This window comes from Apteryx mantelli, chromosome 13 (assembly GCF_036417845.1).
Source record: "Apteryx mantelli isolate bAptMan1 chromosome 13, bAptMan1.hap1, whole genome shotgun sequence".
Classification (NCBI taxonomy): domain Eukaryota; kingdom Metazoa; phylum Chordata; class Aves; order Apterygiformes; family Apterygidae; genus Apteryx; species Apteryx mantelli.
The window spans coordinates 1,753,884-1,772,086 of record NC_089990.1 but is presented as its reverse complement, the minus strand read 5'-3'; the positions used below and the strand labels follow the sequence as shown (position 1 = coordinate 1,772,086).

Sequence of the window (18,203 nt, the reverse complement as noted above, 5' to 3'; positions counted from 1 at the left end):
CTCGCTCCTCGCTCTGATGACTCAAGTGCCTCCAGCTACCACCTTCCCTCTTCCCTCCCCTCCTTCCCAACACCTATAGAAGATCGGAAGTGGCTTTTCCCGTGGCTGGAAGCACTGGGAAAACTGGGAATAACGAGCGAAGGACTGTGGGTTAGGCCTTCTACCACCTCCCCACGCTTGCTGTGGAGGGGATGTGACCTGCTGGGTGACGAAGACTTTGGTAAGGCCGCAGATAGTCCCAGCAGATTTTCGGTTAGAATACGGACGTTTAATTTACATCATATTACACAGCCAGTGAATATGTTGCATCATTTTAATCAACTGGCACATCTGCAGAAGGTGCAAGTTTCCAGGAGTCTGAGTGCAAGATCACGGCATAAATCACGGTAAAGGAAGATCCTTGACATCACCTTCATTTTTTAATTTGGTCTTCTGGTTTAGCAGCATAATGTTGGTTTTCTGGCGTCTGCTTTTCCTGGCTGTTTCGTAGGTACAAGGGCTGTCAGAAAGCTCCACACATCCACTGTCCTGGTATTTTAAAGATCCTGTGTTTTTTTAAAAAGGATCGGATTAATCATGAATTTTGGCCCAAATTCACCTGCTCGCAGCTGTATACCCCATACTGCATGGTGATTTCTCCCTGGAAAAGCTCTGTTCAGGGACAGGGGCTGTGAATCTCTGCACAGGGACTGCAAAGCGATCCAGGATAAACAGGCTGCATGAATTCAGCCATGTGAGATCTCATACATTTCATCACGGAAAACAGGGGAAAGATCTGCCAAGTCCCGTAGTGCCCATACCTTTGGGACAAGTGAAGTTTATCCCCTACCAATTTTTATTTAGGTGGGTTTTAAATAACTCAAACGCTTCCCTTGGGGAACCATCCCACAGACGAACAGATTTCAGGACTAGGCAGTTTTTCCTGGTGCTCAGCCTAAATTTTCTTTTGCTCTGTTTTATCCCATTACTCTTTCGCTATCAAATTTCTCTGGTAATTTAAATATGAAGTGGCTGTGGAATACATTTTGTGATGCAGATCATCACTTGATGAAGGTGTGATTGTACACGATAAGAAACTGCAAGCCACGGGGTGCTGAGGAGGAGGGGCAGTGGGCTGCAGCCGGCAGAGCGGCTCAGGGGCGATGCTGGATCTTGCCAAAGCGGGTAAGGTAATTTCCTTCCTGCCTCGTCCCTTTAGAATGAGACAAGACACGTTAGGCGTAACAAAGAAGTAGGTGGGGGTGAAACCCCCCAGATCACCCCCAGAAACTGCATTATCACTTTAGATTAGATTTAAAGGGAGGTGAAAGAGGGGGGAGATGAAAGCGAAGGGACCAGCGTACACATGCACGAAAGAGAGAGAGGAGAGGGGACAAGCTGACGCATGCAGGAAGGGGACGGTGTGATGTACGGGTGCAGGAAACGTGAATGTGTGTGTGCAGGCGATACCGCAGCACAAGGCAAGTCCAGGGCCCCAAACGCATGAAGAATGTGGCAATTAAACGATACCCTTTCTTCTCCCACAGCCACCCTCTGGCTATGTACAACTTATCTGGACGAGCGCCAAAGCAAGTCTTTGGACTGGCTTGGAGACCCCCTCAGCTGCAAAGGGAGCCTTGCACAGCGTTACACACTCGGAGGGCAGCGAGGGCGGCTGAGGAGGAGCTGGGATCCCCAGAAACTCATGACACTCAGAGTCATTCAATATGTGGGCCAGCTGTCCCTCCGCAGAACATCAAAGGCAGCGAGAACAGCCCTTTGCTGCCAGAGCCGGCGAGCGCTGGCCAAGTCCCGCATCACGTCTTTTGTATCCAGAGCGTGGCCCAGCGCTGGAGCCATGCCGCGTGCCTGCGTTTCGGTCTGCTCGCCGTGTGGGTCTGTGCCACAGCAGAATGCCTGCTGCAGCTGGGCCCACGCCTGCGCTGCATGTGTACTTCTGCTTGCCCCCCACGCCTGCGTGCACGCACACGCCCTTGGCATGGGATCTTATGAGCGTTGCTTCCCCTGACGTGCGGCATGCGAATCCTCCTGACAGGTGGGAGGGCTCGCTCCGGCGCAGCGGGAGCCCTCTGATCTCTTGCAGGCCTGGCAAAGGGTGTGAACTTTAGCCATTGCTCCTAGCAGGTGCGCCCGAAGCGTGCACGCTCTCCCTGCGCACGCTCTCCCTGTGCGCGCTCTCCCCGTGCACACTCTCCCCATGTACACTCTCTCCATGGACACTCTCCCTGTGCATGCTCTCCCCGTGCATGTTCTCCCCATGCACAGTCTCCCCGTGCACACTCTCTCCGTGCACACTCTCCCCGTGCACACTCTCTCCATGCACGCTCTCCCCGTGCACACTCCCCCTGCACATGCTCTCTGCCGCGCTCTCTCTCCGCGCGCTCGAGGCAGGGTGCAGCAGCTGGTTGCTGCCGGGGCGGTGGGGTGGCGGGCAGGGAGTGGGGAGGAAGGGACCCGAGAGCCCCCAGCCCTCCCTTTCACCCTTCTTCTGTGCAAACCCACGAGCTGAGGGAGGCTCAGACCCGAAGCTTCCCACCAGGGCCTTAGCCTGCCCCTTGTCTCAGCGTCACCCCCTGCCTCCAAATTTTTGACCCAGGGCCCCCTGTGCCTCCCGTGCGCAGGGCTGGGGTAGGACTGTGCATGCGGCTGGGCTGCAGCGCGGAGAGGCCGTCCATGCTAGTCCTGCGAGCGCATCGGGCCAGGAGAAGGGCAAAAAGAAGGGAAGACGTGAATTCCCATCTCCGCCTGGGTTGACAAGTGGGAATGGCAAGGTGACAGCTTCCCGGCAGCTGCTCTCCCACCTCCAGCTACCTGCCAAGCGCGAGGGGAGCTCACCAGGGCTGGGTCTTTCGGGGAAGGGTGGGAAGTCTCTTCCTCAGCTGCGCCTGCCCAGCTAACGCTCACCCTGCAGCTGCTCAGAAACCCTCACCTTGGCCTCTCCCGGGATAGCAGGCCCTCTTCCTGCTGCCTGGGCTGCTCCCGTCCTCCGGATTACATTGGGTTTGTCTGCCTAGCAGAAGTCACCAGTGCAGCTGAGGCTGGGAACCGTTTTCCATTCAGTTTATTGTTTTTTAACTCAGAATTTTCTGAGGAATTGTCCTTGTTTGGCATCACAGACTTCCATACTTGGTTGGAGCTGGAAAAGCAGGGTGTCATGTCCAAGCAGATTGGACTGGATGGGTGTTCTTTGCTGCAGGGGTGACAGTGGAAGTGTGTTTTGCTGTTCTTACAGACTGGCTTCCACCTCTTCACCCAGCTGATGTGCACAGTGCTGAACTTTGATGCATGAAACTTCTCCCTGAGCCTTGATGCCTTTCCCACATTAGAAGCATTTGATTTTCTTTGTGTCTGTTTGTCCACTGAGAAATTCCAATACAGGGAGAAACAATAAAAACACGAAGTTAAAGTGGATATTTACTCAGCATATAAGCATACAGCTATACTGGTGTGTCAGGCATGTAGCATCTGTGATAAAGGGGCACAGGGCGACCTTTGAATGTTTATTATTGACATTTCGTATCTTAAACTTGTAATGAGTACCCACAACAGCCAGCACTCACCTGGCCAGGCTGCTCACACTGGTCACATGGCTTTGTTTTCCTTCATTCTTAGGATGCATCAGCACTGATAAGTGCCAGACCGGTCTCCACTGGTCTGGTTAGAGGTGAGGGAGACCCCAAAGACACAGAGACAGCGCAGCATACAAGGACTATTTGAAAATAGGTTCTGGTGCCTCTTCTCCTCTCTTCTCTCTCTCTCTCTCTCTCTCTCAAAAAAAAAAAAAAAAAAAAAATCACCTGAAATACTAAATGCAAAATATCATTGTGCATTACAGGTTTAAATTTGGGTGTACCAGTTGCAATATTAACTTTCCTACATATGTACAAAAGCTGCTGCTGCTTTACAACTGTGTAACGCTGTACGTGCTGCATACATTGCTAAAGGAGTCTGCAAGCAGTAGAAGACACAAAACACTGCAGAGCTGCCAGGGCTGCTGGGGAGGGCCGTGCCCAGGAGGGGCCGCTTCGCCAGGGGACTGAACGGATGGAGTCTGAAATTATTTTGCTTCAGTTTCCCTCTGTCCATTATTGATTTATTTAGCACGAGGGACATGTGAAAACAGCCTGCTCATTCTTAAAAATTCCTTGGTTACTTATTTCCCACCTGAGCTGTTCTCCTGTTGTACCAGGCATCTCCATGGCAACTAATTGTGATGTCATTTGCAGAGATTATTGGGCAGGAATACTTGGTAAATGTCTGCCAGGTTCCTCTTTCAGGCCGGGAGAAACGGCAATTACCAGTTTATTTCCCCATTTCTTAGCAATGGGGTATGCGAACAAAAAGAGCGCAAAGACAGGTAGCCCATACCTGCTAAAGGTAAGCTATTTCCTGCCAGGAAGGACTAGGGGGTTATTAAGGTTGTTGTGTCTTGGCTGATAAAATCTTTTGGAGCTGTGTCTCTCTGCTCTTTATGTTGTGCTTCATTTTCCGACTGGAAGAAATGACAGGAGACACAAGAGGGAAGTCACCGATGCTCTAATGCAATTTTCAATTCCCCAGCCAACTTACTTAGAATAATTACCTTTGTTGCAAGATAATTCATTATGGTAAGCTCTAAATCCCCCCACCTAAAATGGAAACAATTATTTTCTTCTTCTTCCTCAACTTTTTTCTTCTCTTTTTTGAATTAAGGTGCCATTGGAAAAGAAATTAATAAACTCATTCGCTTAGCTTAAATCAAACTGACAATTGTCTTCAGGACTCTAACTATGTCTAAAATGCCCAACATCATAACCTAATTTAAGCAGCCTGAGAACAGGTTATACAAGACTCTGCTGTATACTTGTGCTTTCAGGAAAGCATCTGCACAGCTTCAGTTTAACAACATATTTAATTCCAGATTTTATTTTTTTAAACACAGATGCCTAATAAACCTCAATCCAGATTGGATGGGAAGGTTTTGCCATTTAAGGTGCCAGAGAAGAAATGTGTAAATAGCCAATTAAAATGGAAGTAAAGGAGACAGTGTTTCAGGTTTTTGCAAAACAAGTTTTTTTTTCTTTTCTTAATATAAAACAAACCAAATCTAGAGTCAAATTAAATGTATTCTTCAATCCCAAATGTTTCACTGAAAATTTTCATGAAAATTTATTTCAGGCTTTTTCATTGTTAAATGTAGGTACTTTGCATCTTAAGACATAATTAAAAAAGAAACCCTAAACCTGAGAGAGTGTTCACTGAAAAAATGATTGAGATGTTTTGACTTGCAGTCTCCCACCTTTCTCCCCTCCACGACGTATGTGCACACAAGCCCTTTTAAAATTTGAATACAGCTATTTCACGCGGTTAGCAGAGAGAAGCCTAATATGAAGGTCTTTTACATTTAAAGCAGCGACAAGCAGCTTCTGTTTTTGGAAACAATGCCAGAAGTGCCAGCTTTCACACGTCTATATTTGCCTAAAAGGTAGTTAACGATTTGCCTAAAAGGTAGTTAACCGCGCTGCTTGCGGTATTTTCGGGGCGTGGGGGAGGGAGAAAGAAGTGAGGGCACGGGGGGGGGAAGCTGCCCCCGGTCCCGCTCTCAGGGGGCTTCGCGTTCCCCAGCCGGAGACACGGGGGGCTCCGGGTTAGCGGCATTTCCCGGGAAGAGACCGCCCGCAGCGGGGGGTGACTTGCCTCCGGCGAGCGGCGGGGCCCGGCGCGGCGCTTCGCGCGTGGGAACGCGCCCGCGGAATCTCGGCGAGCCACTCGGCCAATGAGCGCGCCGCGCCCGCGGAATCTCGGCGAGCCACTCGGCCAATGAGCGCGCCGCGGCCGCGGAATCTCGGCGAGACGCTCGGCCAATGAGCGCGCCGCGCCCGCCGCGCCGCCGCCGCGCGCCGCCAGGGGCCGCTGTGGCACCGCTGTTGGCGGAGGGAGCCGCGGCGGAGCCGGAGCCGGGGCCCGGGCAGGGGCCACCCCGCCCCGCAGCGCCTGGGGCCCGGGCCGGGGCCGCCCCCGCGCCGGGCAAATTACCGCCGCTCCCTTCTCGGGGCAGGGCAGGGCACGGGGGCCAAGCGGCCCGGGTGGGAGCGCGCCGCGGGGGGGGGCTCTGCCCGCCGCCACCCCGGGGCAGGGGAGGCGCCGCGGCTTCAGCCCCGCGTGGGAACCGCGCTGGGCTCCGCGGCCGCCGGGGCCGGTGCTGCGGGGCGGCGCGGGGCTGCGGCCGCCGCAGCGAAGAGCACGGCGCAGTTACGCCGTGGCAGGCCGGCGGCGTCGGGGCTCACAACCCTCCTCCCACCCCCCAACGGCCATGCGGGGCCCCGCTCCGTCGTCAGCGTCCTCTCGGGCCGAGGAGGCGGCCCCGGTGTCCGCCCCGGTCGGGGGGCACCGGCCGGGGGCAGGTGCGGGAGCCCGACGACAAGGAGGCGGGGATAGGGGATGATCGCGCCTCCGCGCGGCCCCTTTAAGAGCGCGGCGGGGCGGGAGGGAGGAGGGGGGAGAAGCCCCGCCCCCGTCCCGCCCCCCAGCCGCGGGGGCGGGGCGGGGGGGCGAAGGCCCCGGCGGGGCGCGCGGCGATTGGCCGGGGCGCGCGGGGCTGCCCGCGCGGGTGCCTGCGCGGGGGAGTAGAGCGGCGACGGGGCGGGCGGCGGCGCTGTGCGAGCCGGGCCGCCGGAGGGGACGCGCCGCCGCCGCCGCCCGAGCCGCGCGGAGCCGAACCGAGCCGAACCGAAGCGAGCGGAGCCGCGGCGCAGCAGCAGCGGGGCGCAGCCCAGCCCCAGCCCCGGCCCCGGCCCGGGGGCGCGGCGCCGATGCGCGGCTCGGCGGCCCGCCGCGGCTGAGCGGCGATGGGCGCCTAGGGCGGCGGGAGGCGCGGCGCGGCGCGGCCCGTCCCGCCGCCGGGAGCAGCAGCGGCGGCGGCGGCGGCGGAAGATGGCGCGGCCCCGCGGCGGGCGGTGGCTGCTGGGCGTGCTGCTCGCCCTGTGCCGCCTGGCCGCGCCGCTCGCCAAGAGCCTCGAGCCCGTCTCCTGGAGCGCCGGCAACCCCAAGTACGTGCGGGCGCGGGGGGCGCGGGCGCCGCCGCCTCTGCCGCGCTCCGGCCCCGGCGCCGGGCGGCCCCGGCGGGGCCGGGGCGTGGGAACCGCTTCTCCGCGGACGCGGACGGCGCTGGAGTACCGACCGCGCGCCGCCGCCTGCTTCCCTGCTGCTGGAGCCGCGCAGCCCGCTCTGCTGCTCCGCTCTGCTTTTGGGTGTTTCTTTTTTCCTCCTTTTTGCTTTTTTTCCCCCGCGCGGTGTTCGCGGAGCGCCGCTGGCCCGGCGCGGGGGGCTGCCGGGCTGGACTGTGCGGAACACGAGAGCTGTATCAGGCTTTTTTTGGTTTGTTCTTCTTCTTTTTTTTCTTTTCCTTCCCTCCTCTCTTTAAAATCCGTTTGCCGAAGAGGGCTGTTGCTGGCGGGGCTGTGGATGCCGGTCGGGGGTTGCCAGCAGATGGCTTTCAGTTCACACGCTCGGTGCAAACTTGGGCTGGAGGCGAGCAGGACTGGAGGTTAATTTATCAAAGCCTCGCCGGATCTGGTTCAGTTTTACCCCAGAGCGATATTCCTTTTGTGCGCGGAAATTCTGTGAGAACTTTTATTTTTGGGGGGGAAACGCTGCGAAACCTGGGAAGTTCTGACGGCTTTTGCGGATACGGAGGAGATCTAGGAATGCCTAGAGTCGTTCGCAGCCTTCGGAGTGTCGGGAATTCGGTTTCTCTGGAAGCAGGGTTTCTGGTGATAACGCTTTCTAGCCCGTCCCGGGGTGTGCGCGCTCCCGCTCCTGCCCGCAGGATTGCTCCCGCGTCGCCGCCTCCGGCTTTAGGCCCGCTCCGTCCGTCCCGCTCTTCCCCCGTGGCGAGCTCCTTCCTCGAGCTCTTCCTAGTAAATCTGGACAACAACAGGCAACTGCTAAAACCTAAATAAACCCTGGTTTCCGTCGCTTACCTGAGCTCTGCGAGCGGCAGCCGGGGAGGCAGTTCTGGCTCCGATTCTTATTCCCGTTGACTCCAGGAGTCGGTATTGAGGGATATAAATTGGCTTTGCGAGCAAAGATTGTAAACTTTGGTGCCAGCCTTTATTTAATAATGCCTCCGTCTGGCACCTAGGAGCGCATATTTCTTTAGGTGACCCAGGGCACGCAAGCGTGGTAAATGCATTAGACCCAGCTCCAGAAATCTTGCTCTTTACGTGCGGTATAATAAAATACCAGAGCGCGCACCAGCAGGCAGATGAGCAGGAGGTCCTCAAAATGCCCTTGGTTCGAGAAAGACTTGGAAAAATACTGTTTTTCGGGGAATCAAAGCAGGTGCTTTTTTTGGTGTGTGCCACATCGGTTGCTACGTGTTTTGTTTTTTCTTGGTGTGAAACGAGAGGCGCTTCCCCCCCCACCCCCACCCCTCTGGCTCCGTGAATATCCGTCTCTGGAGATGTTTGTCGCTCGGGATCCAGCGGGGCCCTCGCCCCTGCTTCGTGCCCGGTCCCCAGCACGGATGTCGGACGGGCAAGGCCAGAGCGAGCTGCTCCTCCGCACGTCTCCTCCAGGGCCGTCGCGGCCCGGGACCTCGCTCGCACGAGTTCGGTCTCGCAGGCGGGAGCCGGCCTCCCTCCGCGCTCCCGAAACCCGACGGCGCCGGTTCTGCTGGCGACGGGAACGGTGCGGACGCGCGGGACGACGTGAGCGCTGCCCGCCGGCGCGACGGGTCCTCGAGCCCTGCTCGCACCGTGGCGTTCACGGCTCCGCCTAGAATAGATTCAGTCGAGTCCCCGAACCCCAGCTCTTAGCTTAAAAATGGGAACGATGAAAGCCGCTCTTCCAGCCTGCCTGGAACTAAAAAGTAACTAAAAGCTTTAAAAGATCTTTAAACACTCGACGTGGTTACTAATGACCTGTAGATGTTTTGGGACTGATTATATCAGGATGTTTTTGGTAGCCCTCTTGCTGGGCTTTATCTTGTAAATCACAGACTGTTTGTTTATCTTATCCCCTTCTCTTCTTAGTTAAAAAAAAAAAAAATCCTGCTTTTATCTTGATTATTTCCCCTCCATGTTCCTGTAAAGGAGAAAAAAAAAAAAACAAATGGTTTAGAGAAAACTGAAACAGTTTGGTCAGGCTTTCCACCTGGACACTCAAGTTCAAACCAAACTCTTTTTTTTTGGGGGGGGGAGGGGGCAACTTCATTGGCACATGCATGTGCACATAAACTCGTGAATTCTGCTTCAGTGCGTTCGAAAAGCTGGGGAAAGGTCTGTCGTGGCTGTTAGATTCCAATAAGTGATTTCTCTGATTTTTCTCCCCCCCCTCCCCTTTTGAAGATATCTCTGTTAGTTTGGAGAGGAAAAAAATACAATGAAACAACTTTTACCCTTAGGAATTGATATTTTGTATTTTTAAGCCTGCTATGTCAGCATGAAGGTGGGAGGGGGAGAAGGAAAAAGCAAATTGGTTCCAGAAACCACCACCACTTTTTTTTTTTTTTTTTAAAGGGCAGTTAGAGATAGAAATCTCTTTGGCTTCGTTCTGTTCACTTGAGAAACTTGCAGGTAGATGCATGTGAAACGCGGCCGTTTTCTTTGCGCCGCGCAGTTGGCAGTCGTGTCCTCTCTGCGCAGACAAGAAAGACGATTCCCTTGGCTGCTCGGCAGGTTTCATCCGCAGGGGTCGGGGGGACCGGGCACTGTGCTGCTGGCTCTCCCCACGGCTGGGAGCCTTTTGCCCGATGAAGCCAACCTGGCTTCTTAGTTTGCTTTTATTGCGCTGTCGAGGCCTGGGAAGTTGCGAAGAGTCTGGAGAAATGGTGATTCCGCTGGCTTGGAGCGCGGTTCTGCTTTGAGCGTGGTGGTGGAGAGCTTTCCCTGTCCCTCCTGGAGGGCAGGAGCGCCAGGGAGCTTCTCAGGGTGTCGGACCGCCGGAGCAGACTTGCCGCCCGGATCCGGCAGGCCGCGGCGGCTTTGGAGCCTGGGGCCGCGTCCCGTCGGAGGCGTCTCCCTGTGGACGTCCCGCGTCCTCCCCCTGCAGACCCCGCGCTGGGTGACCTGCAGCGCGGGTGCGGGTCACGCGTTCCTCGGGCTCCCGTGGACTTCGGAGCTCCGGTTGTCCCACTCGAAATCCCCGTGACGTTTTCCGAAGCGGAAGTGGCAGGGCAGCCGGTTTGCACGGAGCCGGCTCCCACGCGGCATCAGGGGCCGGAGGCACCGGAGCCCTGCTGCGTTCCGGGACCGATGGGGTCGCTCTCTGGGATGAGGGCGGTAGGGGATCCTTTTTCTTTCTCAATCTCAGTTTTTCCAAATAACCGGGCAGTCCCTTCCTATGGCCGAGCGCCGTCTCGGCTCCGTGGAGCGCTTCCCGACGCCCATTGCGCTAGGCCGGAGAAACTCTTCTTTTTGCCCGATGCCGCGGTAATGTTCCTGCTTAGAAAAGCCCTGGAAGCCGGTGAGCTTTGCCAATGCCGCCGACAGCGCAGACCTCAGCCAGAGCCTGTCCTTGTGCTGCTGTTCCCGGCGCATCGGTGGCCTCGGAGCATCGTGTCCTGGGTGTGCGGTGCGCGACCCTCCTCCTCCTCCGCTCCCGGCCGCCTGCGCTGGAGCCGTGCTGGCTGCTGAGGGCTACCGAGGGCCGGGCAAACTTTTACTTATTTTTTCCCCTTTATACCATAGTGCTGTTGCCTCCGCTTTTGCAGGCTGCGTGGGGTTAGGCGGTGCCCTCCTCACAGCCGCTCTCGCCAGCGAATACAATCGAACCAGCAAGTTTTAAAATAAAGGGTTGAAAGCTGCAGGCTGGGGGGGGGGAAGTCCTGCTTGGCTTTGCCGGAAAGCCGCGCTCTTTGTTAGTCGGGATTACTCTCCCTCCGCAGATGTGTCGGGAAAAACCCCCGCGCGCCCTCCGCGGCATTCCGTGTTTTACCGGCCCTGGCCCTCGCGCGCTGCCCCGCCGCACTGAGCAGCGCCCGGCCTGGACGCTCGTTTTCAGAACAGACCTAAAGCCTTTAAAAATAACAACGCCAAGTGGAATTTTCCAGCAGATACAAGGGGAAAGTGTCGTGCGCTGGACTGTTTGGCCTTGATAGCGTCGCTGTGAATGGTGAAAATGTTTTTCTGTCCCCTTTCGCTCTGGGCAGCGTTCTGCTGCTCCTATAAAGCGCGGGTTTCCGACTCGTTGGTGTGTCACAAGCGGTTTTGGGTTGTTCTGGGGGAAAGAAATAGCTTTGGTGTTAAAGGGACACTGGTAAAACTTCTGAGATGAAGAACCATTTCCTAACGTTTTTAAAAGAGCTAAGAATATCTTAATCTTTACTTAAAATGTCGTTTACTTTCCGCAGCACTGTACTCTGTGCTGGGGAAAAAGTTTCCTTTTTGTCTCTAGGTGTTTGTTTGTTTGAAGGCCAGAAGTGAAGTTGTTGCTGTATTTGTAGTGTGAAAAACTCTGGGGAGGATGTGTGCCTTTAAAAAAGAAAAAAAAAAAAAAGGAAAAAAAAAAAAAGCTTTCGCTGGCTAAAAGGTTATAATTTTCACAAACCTCTGCTTTGGACAAGTTCAGGCTGAATGAGATCCCCTTTAAGCGAGCTTTCTTGGGATGTGTGCAGAGCCTCTTTCAAGGGGTCTCGGTGAACCAATATGGTTTTAATTTTATTCCATCATGTCTGAAGGGGGCTTTTTGGAAGCGGCTCTCCGCGTTTACGGGAGGGGGGAGCCCGAGTGTGGTTCCAATGATTTAATCAGCCCTTTTGCTACTTAGCAGTTAGCGTTTGGGGTTGTTGGTTGGGGTATGCTATTGTTAAACAACCTGGAATCGCACAAGGAATTCTGGCTAAGTCTTTTGTGAAATCCCTGGGCTATAATTTTGGAGAAATATTGACCCTGGTGGGCTCCTGTGCCGAACGTTAAAAGGAAGCATTCCTAATAAAATATGGTTTGGAAAATTCATTTCAGACTGGAATTCGCCTCTCCAGAAAGCATTTTAATAAGGAGGTGGGGGAAATGGGACACATCATCCATGTAGCTTTTAAGAATCGGTCATTTCAGCTCTGCTTTTCTCTCTTCCCCTCATATAAATTTTACTCGGCTCTGCTCGCCTGCTAGCTCTGTGGAGCAATAGAGCAACTTTCTAAAAACAAAATAAATGCATTAAAAAGTGGGGGCGGGGGGGGGAGAGGAAAAAAACAGGCCCAGACAAAAGTCTAATCCTTTGTGGTATTTTTATTCTGTCTTTAATGACATTATGGTGTCCTATTGAATTCTGTAAGCATTGAGTTTGAAGCCTGGTGTCTCCTTGCTTTTTTTAATGCCTTTTATGAGGGACAAAGTGCTTGCGGGAAAGCTGTTTTCGACGGGAGTAGCTGGCCTGAAGCTTTGCATCACTGCGCTAACACTTGTCGGAGCAGATGTAATTTAATTACCATACTGGTGGGTGCACGAGGCGCTCCACGGTATAAGGAGCTGGGAAATATTGAAAACGCGCCGCTTATTTTTAATTAAAAAATGCATTTGGCTCGTTGCACCTTTGGAGACCCCGCTCCTCTGTCGGAGCGGTCCCGCGCGGGGCGCTGCCGGCCGTGGTCCCTGGATGATGGGGGCTTGGGATATATATCCAGATGGCAGCGTAACGGATCTCGTGGTGCGCGTGCACCTCTGCCTGGCGTATCCCAGGGGCTTTTCCTAATCTCCAGAGCCTGGGTTGGATTAAGCAAGCCTGGACAGTCTGAAGTGGGGTTCACGTTTCCCTCTGGAAGGAGGAGCCGTTCCCGAGCGGGCCAGGCGGGAAGGGCCCCGCGCGCCTCCAGCTGCTTTTCCGCCGCTTTTCCGGGGCGACGCGGGCGGGTTTGGGGCAGGACCTGGGAGGAAGCGCGAGGCCGCCTCTCCGAGTGCCGTTACCCGTCCTGCCGCTCGGCCTGCGGGAAGGGAGCACCCAGGGCTCCTCGGGGGTCTTTGGGGGCTGGTTGCAGCAACTTAAATTAAAAAAAAAAAGTGAACGTGAAGCTGCGGCTGTTGCAGTAGCTGGGTAAATACCACTGGATTCTATAAAATGGATTTAACTGCTTCCTTTAAAAGAAAGCAAGAGCTGTGATGGGGTGGCTGATTGATTGTAAAAGGAGCTGGAGCTTTCCACGGAGCAAAACAGCTGCTGCAGCTCCTGGGAGCCGCGTCGGGAACGGCGACGGAATCGGGGCTTTTGCATCGCTTTTAGCCGTGGCGTCCTGGGAGGGAGGGTGGCGCGGCACCGCCACCTTCTCCTGCGATCCGCCGCGACTGCGGGGGCTCCGGCTTGGGGGTGGTTTTCCTTGGGGTTTCCCATGGGGAAGCATCTCCTGTGGGTCCGTAGCACGTGCCGCGCGGAGCCCGGCGGGGTGGGGAGGAGCGAAGCCGCTGTCCCTCTGCCTCCCCTGGGCACCCGGCGGCGGCAGCACCGGGCCGCCGCTGCACGAAGGTCTGGAGAACCTGGGACCCGGCCGCGGCTCTGGGCGACTCTCCCCGGCGGCGCCTCCGGGCTGGATATAGCTCCGCTCAGGTGCCACCCTGGCCCGGCCCCGCGCCCGGCAGCTGCGCTTCAGAAATGCCGGCTATTTTTAACCCTGGCCACGCTGCTCTGAAATAACCTTTCTGACGGCGGCCGCCGCACCGGGTCTCGCCCGCGGCGCTGCTCCGGGCGGCAGCTGCTGCCGGGCGAAGGGATCCCCAGCCGGGCAGACGGGAGCGCGTTGGCCGTGCGGAGCCCTGCTCGAAGGCGGACGGTTCTTGGCTGAACCCGCCGTCGGACGGGAAAGCGCCGGAGGAACGTGTCCGCTCCGCAGCACGGGTCCCGGGGGCGTCCGCTCCCCTTTTCCGGGGAAGCGGGGTGGGCGCCGGCTCTCCCGCGCCTCTGCTCTGGTTTAGAGACGAGAGGACCAAAGAGGAGCGATTATCCGGTCCTGGCTGCAAGGCCGGGGAGCAACGCTCCAGAGCCGTCCTTGGGGTTTTTCCCCCCAAATAGGCACGAGCCCTTTCTCCTCCCTCCCCGCATTCCCAGAGCCGAGGTGCAGCTGCTTTGGTCTTTTTAGCAGCTTGCAAAACTCCAGTGTGAACAGTCCCGAGGAGGAGCCGGGTGCCTCCGACCGCAGACTTCTCGTAGTTTTCTTGCTTTGAGGTGGCCCCGTCTCCCCGTGCTGGGGGGATGCAGTGCCGCGTGAGCCGGCATCAAGGGGACATCCCGTCGCTGCTCCGGGTATCTGGGGCAAGGCTTTCCCAGCACCGGGGTCCGGCGTGTCTCCTGGTGGCAGGGAGCTGCTGAGCCGAGGTCCCGGAGCTTGAGGTGCTCCAGGGGGCCGGATCCGCGGTGGCGGCGGTGGCATGGCCGCGTTGGTGCGGTGGCCTCCTGGACGTGCTCCGCGGCTGCTGGCGGGTCCTCGGGGGCTTTTTTGCTCGGTTTGAAGGGGATTTGCTGTGGTTGGCGCTGGCACCCAAAGGGATGGAGGGCCGAGGGTGGCTGGGCATCCTTCCCGCCTCCCTCGAGGCGAGGAGGGCGTGGAGTGGGACCAGGTGGGAAGTGTCCCCTCTCGGTGGCCGGGTTCCTGGTCACCGAGTCCGGGAGGGGAGACGCGTGTGTCCGCAGCCGCTTTGCCCGGTGCCGGCCGTGGGCACGCGAAGGCCTGGTGGAGGCGCGTGTCCCCGTGCGAGGGGTCCCCGCTGCCTTGGAGCGGCTTCGCCGGCGCCGTGATGGGACCCGAGCGAGTCGCAGGTCCCAGCAGCCCCGTCGCGGCCGCTCTGAGCCTCGGGCAGCGCCGCGTGCAGCAGCTTCCGGGGAGGCGCTGCAGGAAGAGCAAAACGTGGTGGGTTTTGCTGCTTATCAGCTATAAACGCGCTTGCACCGTTAATACTGATCACCGAACGCTTGCGTGTTTTGCTTCTGAGAAGCGTCTGCGCTTGCGCTTGGGCGCACGTTGGTTGCAAGCCCAAGACCTGGCGTTTTATTCTCTTTGCTACCAGTTTTGGTGTTTTAGCGGGCTTCTAAAAGGTGCATGCGAGGCCGGGACGGCGCGTGCTTGCAAGCGGAGATGGGCCGCCGGGGCGGCGGCGATGATGCGAGGGGGCTCGCGGGCAGCGTGCCGGTGCAGCGTGCCGGTGCCGGGCGCCGGTGCCGCCGGGAGCCGCGGGGTTTCTTTGTCTGGCCGCGCTGCAGTAACGCAGCCGAACGCGAGGGGGAGGCCGGTGGCTCCCCCCCCCCGCCCGGGAATTCCAGCCCTTTTCCCCACCTGGATTTCAGGGGGCAATTCCTGGTGCGTTTTGCAGCCGCGCGGAGGGCGGGAAGGTGTTGGGCTCCCGGGCGGCATCCCCGGCGCGGGGGACGTTCCCGGGAAGCCGGTGGGGGGGGGGAGGGATCGCGGGGTGTCCCGTCTGCAGCGGCGAGGGCGGCATATGGAAAGGATCTGCGGGTAATATCCCGAGCGGCAGAGCGGCTTTGCTGAAGAGGCCACTTCAGCAGGGGACGCGGCGCGGCGAGTCCTCGCGGCTGACACATCCCAGGCCTTCCGCAGACTTGAAAGAGCTCGAGCTCGCCTTTGAATCCAAGGATTTATAGCCCTTTTAGGCCTCTCCAATAAAAGCAAGGCTCCCTCCTCAGACAGAGCCCACCGTCTCCCTCCTCCGGGCTCATTATCCCGGGGATTTGTGTCGCTTTCTCTCTCGCGCGCTCGCTCTGTTGTTCGCGGCTGCCGGTTTCCTCAGATGTGCGGCCGAGAACTTCGCGGCACAAAAGCGGAGCCAGCGGGAGCCGGGAGGCCTGCGGATGCAGGCGGCGCTGCCGGCCCGCGCGGAGGCGGCTCCCAAAGCCGGGTGCCCCTGGCCGCGGGGGAGCCCGGGGCCGGCCGCTCCAAGCCTCTCCGGAGCATCGGGCGCCGTGCAAATAGCCACAGACTCACTTCCCACCGCCGCGGGAGCAGCGGCTCCCAAAGCCTCTTGGCGGCTCTTTCGCGGCTGCTACGTTCGCCCTGCTGCCGGCTTTTCCCAGCCGGTCCCAGGGCAGCCCGCGGCTTTGCTCGGCCGCGTCCTGGCTCTAAGGTTGCCACGCCGCCCCGACGCGCTTCCCGGGCTGCAGGAGTTTCCATCCGGCGCGGGAGTTTCCCTCCGGCGCCAGAGTCCCGGCCGCGAGCCGCTCCGCTCTGCTCCAACCCCGACCCTGTGCGGAGGGAGGCTTAGGAAGGAGTCCAGAGAAACGACACAATAATTATTGCATTACAGATTGTTTCCTTTAACGGGCCCCGTCGGCTCGCTCGGTCTGCTAAACGCATCGCGCGCTGCCCCCGGCCCCGAGCCCCCGCCGCCCCGGCCCTCCGCAGGCTTTTTCCGCTCCCGCGGCCTGCACTTGCGAACGCAGCCCCCCTGGAAAATTCCCGCGGCTCCGGAGCCTCCGCGTGCCGGGGCCGAGCCTCCAGACGCGTCCCCCTCCCGCAGCCTGCGTCTCGAGGGCTTCGGGGCTGCCGTCCCCCTGCGCTGGCGCTTACTGAGCCTGGGATTTCGGGCACCTCCGAAAAGCTCCGCAGCGGAGCATCCCCGGGGTCCCGGCCGGGCCCCCGGCAGGGTTTGGCACTTGCCGCCGGCGAGGCTGCAGCGTGTAAGGAGAGGAGTGGCGGTGCGGATTTTTTCGCTGCCCCCAAAGAATAAGCATGTTGGAATTAAGCAGCAGGTTACGTTTCTCCGATGCCGAGCAGCAAATATGTTTTAAATTTGGCAGCAGGCAGCAAAGAGCGGGTGGGAGAAATTTTCCAGGTATTGCGTTACACTTTTTCCCCTAAAAGGGGTCTGCTTCGGTGCTCGGGATTAAAGGGAGGCGGAGGAGAGGGAGGGAGAGCCCTGCGCTCCGCCGGGAGCCGGATTCGCCCCCGCCTCGGGGCAGGAGGAGGCTGCGGATGGGCTGCGTCCGGCAGGTGAGCCGGGCCGCGTCGGTGCTGGGCGTCCAGGAGGCCGCGTGGAGCGGGATGGGGGCCGTTCCCAGAGCCCTGCGCTCCCGTTTTCCCCCCTGTTCGCATGGCCTGGTGGCAGCCCCCAGGGTGACGTTCCCAGGCTCGGGAATGTGGGGGAGGCAGGCCGGCCCGGCCGAGGGCCGCGGTGCACCGTGGGTGACAGCAGGGATTAATTTCGGGCTTCCTCTGTCTGGGCGCGATGGGAAATTTCCACCTGGCGCTGGCGCCCGGCGCGGGGCACCGCCCGGTTTCTCTGGCTCGCCGGGCACTGTGATTTATCCTGATCTCCGGCTCTGATGCATTTAATAAACGTTTCATGCAAGAGCGAACCTGGAATTCACTCCGAGCACAGAACTGGGGCTTGGCCAATTAGTCAATTATTTTAGAAGAAGAATTAAAAAAAAAAAAAGCCCTCCCCTGCCGTGGGAGGGGAAGGTCTGGCTGATGCATCAGCGAGCAGCCTTTCCCTCTGGGAAGCGCTGGGGCCGGAGCGAAGTGAGGCTCGTGATGTTAACTCGAATCCCGAGCAAATTTTGGTCCGGACCACACACCTGCTGCGTAGCGGGTGGTTTGCTTGGGAGCGCTGGGGCCTGGGATTGAGGTCTGAGAGCTAGCGGGGGAGCTCCAAGCGGGCCCTTCGGAAGAAACTCCTGCTGGAGAAATTTAATTTCTCCATCGTGCGCCCCGTGGGCAGGACGCTGCCCTTGTTTGCACCCGGCGGAGGCGAGGGCTGCACCTCCCGGCTGCGTGGCGGAGGCGAGGGCCCCACTTTCCCGGGCTGAAGTTTCAGGAAGCCGTTTGGAGGTGCTAAGAGCCGAAGGCGGCTGGAATTTCCCCTTCAGCTGTGTTTGTTTTCGAACTTGCGTTATTCTTATTCCGCATAAACTCTGCGGAGACGCGTCCTGGTGGCCTGCGCGCAGCCGGAGCACGGCGCTCTTCGGCAGCGCCCTTCCCTCTCCCCTAGCTTGTCCTCTGCAACCCGCGGCTGGGAAAATCGGGGCAGCTGCAGCCTGTCGGGATAATTCCACTCAGCCGAAGGAAGGTCGGTGGCGGGAGGGTCCGTGGTGCGGCCCTTGAGCCTCGCCGTCGCCCCACTCCTCCGCCAGCACCAAAGCTCCGGGGAAGCTCCCGCGTCCTCCTCCGCTCTGCGCGTCGCTGCAGCGGGATGGCTGCTTCCCCCCGGCCGAGCGAGGAGAGGGACCGTGCGAGGTGGAGGAGCGGAGGAAGGCCAGCTGGCAGCAGGAGCTGCAGCTGCACG

The 18,203-nt window shown here is 58.4% G+C and overlaps 1 protein-coding gene and 1 long non-coding RNA gene across 2 annotated transcripts in view; one reads left to right on the top strand and one right to left on the bottom strand.

Moving 5' to 3' along the window:
- Nucleotides 1–272: 272 nt before the first annotated feature.
- On the bottom strand, nucleotides 273–3,765 carry LOC106484143 (uncharacterized). Its single transcript, XR_001292525.2, has 3 exons — nucleotides 3,561–3,765; nucleotides 2,930–3,359; nucleotides 273–545 (listed from the first exon to the last, which is right to left on the bottom strand). It is a non-coding gene; the product is annotated as an uncharacterized lncRNA (long non-coding RNA).
- A 3,133-nt stretch (nucleotides 3,766–6,898) lies between these two features.
- The window catches only part of EFNB1 (ephrin B1), a 77,538-nt gene continuing 66,233 nt past the window's right edge, over nucleotides 6,899–18,203 (top strand). The window contains exon 1 of the mRNA XM_067303995.1: nucleotides 6,899–7,028. Coding sequence (XP_067160096.1) covers nucleotides 6,913–7,028 — 116 coding nt within the window. The 5' untranslated portion in view covers nucleotides 6,899–6,912. The remainder of the gene's footprint in view (nucleotides 7,029–18,203) is intronic.